Genomic DNA, 5,989 nt, shown 5'->3' on the forward strand with positions numbered 1-5,989 from the left:
ACAAGTAAGTTGCGTATCGTAAATTATCATTAGATTATTTAGAAATAATGATTAATATTTAACATTGGTTTATGATGTTTTATATCACATCTTTAATTTATGCGCATATGTGATTTTCTAGTACCTTCAGTATAAAATGCTAGAACGATATAGGGAAACTCAGTATATTTTCGACAGCTTTGTTCTCTTCGTCATGGGGTGTTATCTAAAGCCTGATAAACTTAAAGTTGGCGTCACATCTTTGTCAATTAAACTGTATACAAATAGGTTTCAAGGAATTTGGACGACAAAAATACCCGAAGTCACTCTCAAATCATATTAACTTCTTGATTAACTTAATTATCGTTTAGTAATCAATCTAGCTATAGAGAAACCTGTTTTAATAATAACGGATAAAGCAAACATTTTCAATAATGAGCGAATCAAACAAATCAATATGGCAATAACCTCTTATCAGTCTTTGTTTTCCAAACCTATACTGCTTTACATATTCACTATGACATTAGCAAAAATTAAAATTTTGTTCGAGCGTAACTGTTATACTTATTGTTTAAGCTCCATTTTGTATGAAATATTTTGGTTCAACGGTAGAAGTTCATAACTTGTGTTAGAAATTAAGACACATAAACCTTCTCAAGCCATTAGGAAAAATAGCATGATGAATTAGTAAATAGATCCACTATTTACCAATGGATTACCCGCAAGGAGTGCGTTCAATGTTGGTCAGCAGGAGTAAAATAATTTTATTTTGTATGGCGAAAAGCACCTAAACTCGAATTTCTCGAAATGAAAAGCTTTTACCGAAAAAATATTTGGTAGGCATCAAACCGGTCATCATTGTGCACAACCACTACCAAATATTTTTTCGAATGATGTGTTCCACTTCGAGAAATATGCCTTTAGATGCTATTCGCCATACAATATTTTTGCGGTTTATTTTTAGCGATTTTTCGCGCATAGAAGCTAGCGCCACATTGGTCGATGCGGAGAGTAGGAAAACAGCCAAAGCATTTAATTCATTCATCATATTTAACCGATCAAGTCTTTAAAGATCAAGTCTTTATAATATTTACAATGCAAAAACATGACACTTTATTTCTAGAAATTTGCTTTCAAAACATTCCATAAAATTCAATTTAACTGGCCACCATGAACGCCGTGAACCACGCGCTGAACGTTGGTGAATGAATTAACTACATCGGCTGTTTTCCTACTCTCCGCATCGACCAATATGGCGCTAGCTTCTATGCGCGAAAAATCGCTAAAAGTAAATCGCAAAAATATTGTATGGCGAATACCATCTAAAGGCAAATTTCTCGAAGTGGAACACATTATTCGAAAAAATATTTGGTAGTGGTTGTGCACAATGGTGACTACTATTAAGCCTACCAAATATTTTTTCGGTAAAAGCTTTGTATTTCAAGTAATTCAAGTTTAGATGCATTTCGCCATACAAAATTAAATTGATTTACTCCTGCTGATCAACTGTGGCTGCGCGCAAAGCGGGTAGTCCATTGCTATCTCTTCCTCACTGATAGATTGGTCTTCGCCCAATCTGCTGATTCTTTTACCCTGCTGGATTGATCGAATGAAACAACTTGAGGGGAAAGTTTGACGGACTTGGATGATCTTGATGGTTTGGTCAAACTGGATGATAGTGGTGGTTGGATCAATCTTTCGGAGGGGAAATATTGAGGATATGAACATCAACCTCAATCCTCGCTTTTGCAGGTTGATCAGTATTTATATCAAGATTCAACATTATCATCCATCTTCTCCGCAATAAAAATGCAAGCAATACATTTAGTAATATTTCCATCAAATTGTGTTTCTTGATGAAGTTGAAGGAAAGATTGAACCTCTTGGTTGAATCAACTTATTGATAAGTGTAAATGGCACTATTCGAGCAACTATCCAATCAAGTGAGAGGAGAGACGCTGAAGACGACCTTACAGTTGAGGTCGAAATACGTATCTGTCAAAGGATTCAAATTCTTAGGAACTGGAACAGTACTTAATCCGATTCTCTTTTTACTTACAGGTATTCCGCTAACACGCCGAAGTTCATCATCATCACAATGCCGAAATTCGTCTTCTCCACTTGAATTCCCAGGTAATGTTCCCTAGGGCTGTGAGCTTGAAGTGTTTCAACAGGTAGCGTTACACCCGCTCATACAGCAAAATAAACGACATCACTTTATCGATGTTCCGGATGTGGAGACACGGATCTCCCTCGGTCGGATAGTACCCAAGCCGCTTCAGTTTCTCCGATATCTTCTGGTTCCAGATGCGTCCCGCTTGCTTCAGTGAGTAGTGTCTACGCTTCAACAAACACACCTCCTCCTGAGACCCGGTGTGACAACCCTTCGGTTGCTTCATACAGATGGTCTCCATGAGGTTCCCGTGCAAATATGCCGAGTTGACGTCAATGTGCTTGACATGCAGGAATCGACGAGCAGCAATTGACAACAGGGCGTAATGTGTTTAACCACAGGCTCAAAAACCTCGACGTAGTCGACGCCGAACTTCTGACTATAGCCCTGTGCACCTTGAAACGGATTACTTGACCTGACTCGTCGAGCTTCTTCTTGAAGATTCATTTACATCCGTTTGGCTTCCGATTCGCAGGCTTTTCCACGATGTCCTATGTCGAGTTCTCTTGAAGGGATGCAAACTCTTCGTCCATCGCTTTCTTCCATTCTCGACATTTCTGACTCTATGTACAGTATCTTCTTCACACGTACAGGGTTCATCTTGCTGGGGTTGAGGCCAGGCGGGTAGCTTCTCCATACCGTACCGGTGGCACACCAATGTTCGTTCGGTTGGATCTTCATACATCCTCGACTTTGTCTTCAACCGCAGTATCGTAGTTGTCCTCACCACAGAACGTTGCAGCGTTGTCTCGTCGAACCCTTCGAAATCGCTTTCCTCGGAAGATTCATCATCGCCTATCGGTGCGAGCTTCTCCTCCTCAGGCTCCTTAACTGGATCAACGGGGACTACTTCAGGCGGCTGGCTAACGGTTTTGAACGGATAATACACGACAGTTCCTTCACGATTTTCGGTTTCGCCAGTTTCTTCAGCTGGGATGATCCTGGCATCACGTGGCACGACAAGCTTCTTCGTCGCTAGATCCAGGAAACGGTAATCCTTATGCTGCTCTGAGTAACCGACGAATGTCATTTTCATCGATTTTGGGTTCAACTTGCGGGGTCCAACGCTTCGGGGTCCACACATAGGCCTGCGATCCGAACAATCGCGAACCTCGGCTTCACGAGGTCAGTCTGACATCCGACCGGCTCTCCAGAGCCGTTGTTAGGGGGTTGAAAGAGCCCGGCATGCTTCTGAGGACCATCGCCACCTGCAACGCGTCCAGCACCTGGCCCGCCACCGACAGCTGCTCAAAGAGATCTTGCATTCTCCGTGATGTGCTTCTCGATGTCCTCGCCATCAATGTAACGCATATCGCGCAATTTCTTGAGAATGGAAACCTTCGACGTGAGAGTGATGCGGTCGAAGTGTCTTCTGAGGCTTTCCCAGGCTTCGACGTGGTGGTGTCCAATTGTAGCTCTGGCCTTCTGATCTCCCTTCCTCCATGCTGCTACTACGGCTTCGTTCGTTTGCGTTTCTCCTGGGCAGGTTTCCCGAGCAGAGTCTGACAACAAAATGATAGCAAATCGAAAACTCGATTTGTAATCAACAGCAAATTGATATCACATTTTGATATCAGTCGGTCTTGACTAAATTTGATTTCAAACTTAGATTTCGTTTTGCTGTCACTTCAAACTATTAAAAAAATAAGTTTTTAAGTTATTTCACAACTTCTAGGCAATCTTGTACAATAACTACAGGAATATACAATTAGTGTAGTTATCTTATGACATTTAGGATTTGATATCAATCGAAAAACCCCTATATTTAACGATTTTTTCCATTTTTTCGTACTGATAGCAAAAACAGTTATCAATTTGCTATCACTGATAGCAGAAATTGTTTTCAACTTGCTGTTACGGGAACATTTTTCTGCTCTCATTTTTGATGTTTTAACCGTTAAAACGACCAAAACGACAACAACCTGAGTTATCATAATTTGCAATATCACAACATCAAAATTTGTTTTCAATTTGCTGTCAGACTTTGCAGAATTCTGTCACGTACTCCCAGAGATCCTCACGAATCAGCAATAGCTCGATCTTGAATTTCCAGCTTGAATAGATGCTTCCGTTCCGGTGGAAAACTCCCGAACGCGACTAACCCCACGTCTCCACTAGACAGAAATGTCTTTCTGGACAGATCGACAGATGTGTCATGACAGAAATGTTCTCTCACCTTTTGCATGAAGAGCAACGGTGTTGATCATTCCTGTTAGGTTTTTATTTTATGGCAGCAAAATGGCCAGATATTTCTGTCTACTGGAGACGTGGGGTAAATTATCTATAAGGTTGCTTCAATTCTTGATGTTGCTAAGCATCGGCATCGCTTCAGTTGTCGTAACTTTTCACCTGTTATCTCATCAAATTTTTCGTCCCGGATGATGGCAATGCCACAGTCCAAACTGCTGAGAGACCGCATTCCCTAGTCTTCGATTATCAAAGTTCAAGAATATAATAGCGACACAGGAATTTAATACCAAGTTCTATCAGCATGTACAACCATATCTCTCTGAAAGACTACCATAACTAGTGTGACAATTTTTGATGTTGTGCAGTTGGATGTTCTTTACATCGGCCATGTCGAGCAAGAAAATCCATGTTATACTTACAAAGCACCGCTTCACAGTCCACCAGATTCGTTTTGAGCGCTCGCAGCACATCCACCACCAGCTGCAGTCGGTTCTTGTCCGTCATGAGGACCACCGCGGGCTCATGATTGTTCTGTTCTGAATCCTTCTTTTTGACCTTTCGCGTAGGCTGCGGTGCAGGCGCTTGTGAGTACTTGTCGAAACATACGGTCATCACGAACAGAATCAGCGATGCAATCTACGGAAGATTCGAAATCGTTACTCTAGGGTAATCGCAAACTTTTCATCTTAACCTTACCTCAACGCAGGCATTCACCGTGTCGTGAACCTTCTTCCGATTCCACAGTAAATCTACGGAGGTGTTGTACGTCTTGATCGAGCTCGCAATCAGCGCGAACAGTTCGTTGACGTGCTTCACGCATCCCTCCGCTCCGGATCGGATCTGTTCGTGCTTTTCGCCCTTCCACAGCGCCAGCAAAAAGCTGGCCAAATCTCGAAAAACGGTTTCGTACGGCATCGCCAGCACCGAGTGCAGCCGAGACGGTAGTAAATTGACTAGAAATCGTTCGCAAGCCGGCAGTCGGTTCTTGGCTCGTACCGTTCGGAACAGTTCGTCCCAGTGGCTGCCTAGGTCCTGTGCCGTTTGGTACTCGTCGTCGCCTCCCTTGGTGAACAGTTCGACGAATGAGGAAACCAGCCTCAGCAAGCCCGAACGCAGCTGGAGCAGTTCCAGTTCCTGCATGAAACTTTCCTTCTGGCATTCTTCACGCAGCTGTTCGACCGTCTTGGACTCCAGCACGATGGCGTAGTTCTCGTTGTTTTTCAGCACGGATTCGGCGCCCTCCGGTGGGAGTACCTGACGTGAATTCGGTGAAGAAGAATCAGCTTTGAGACGAAGCGTTGGAAAGCTCAGAACACTTACCTTAGAATAGTCCACCACCGGATCCCAGTGAACGAATATCGTCAAGTCGCGATTGTCGCTCATCTCGTCCCACTTGATCCGATCCTCTTGTGGCTTGATCCGCATCAATCGATAGGCGGCCAGATTCTGTGCCAGAGTGCCGCTGAAGCACACCATCTCCAGAAGCAAGGCCTCAACCGAAATAAGCGTAAATTGCAAACTGTTCGAGAGTCGGTCCCTGAAGTCCAGGAACTCAACCAACTTCGAGAACGAACCAAAGTTGTAGGACGTCTTGAGGAACTCGACACTGTTCTGGTGGTCGTTAATGAAGAAGTTTAACGTTTGGTC

General features: G+C 43.2%; 1 protein-coding gene across 1 annotated transcript; it reads right to left on the reverse strand.

Moving 5' to 3' along the window:
* Positions 1–4,663: 4,663 nt before the first annotated feature.
* On the reverse strand, positions 4,664–5,983 carry LOC134291372 (phagocyte signaling-impaired protein-like). Its single transcript, XM_062859042.1, has 3 exons — positions 5,663–5,983; positions 5,039–5,596; positions 4,664–4,978 (listed from the first exon to the last, which is right to left on the reverse strand). Exons 1-3 carry the CDS (start codon positions 5,816–5,818, stop codon positions 4,679–4,681), a joined length of 1,014 nt encoding a protein of 337 aa, XP_062715026.1. The 5' UTR covers positions 5,819–5,983; the 3' UTR covers positions 4,664–4,678.
* Positions 5,984–5,989: the final 6 nt, after the last annotated feature.

Source organism: Aedes albopictus, chromosome 3 (assembly GCF_035046485.1).
Source record: "Aedes albopictus strain Foshan chromosome 3, AalbF5, whole genome shotgun sequence".
Taxonomy (NCBI): Eukaryota; Metazoa; Arthropoda; class Insecta; order Diptera; family Culicidae; genus Aedes; species Aedes albopictus.

Excerpts from the sequence above, each read along its gene's own strand:
- LOC134291372 (XM_062859042.1), bottom strand. The coding sequence starts at position 5,818 with ATGGTGTGCTTCAGCGGCACTCTGGCACAGAATCTGGCCGCCTATCGA. Across the intron at positions 5,597-5,662 it reads CGGTGGTGGACTATTCTAAG|GTACTCCCACCGGAGGGCGC; the intron begins GTAAGTGTTCTG and ends AATTCACGTCAG. Across the intron at positions 4,979-5,038 it reads CGGTGAATGCCTGCGTTGAG|ATTGCATCGCTGATTCTGTT; the intron begins GTAAGGTTAAGA and ends AATCTTCCGTAG.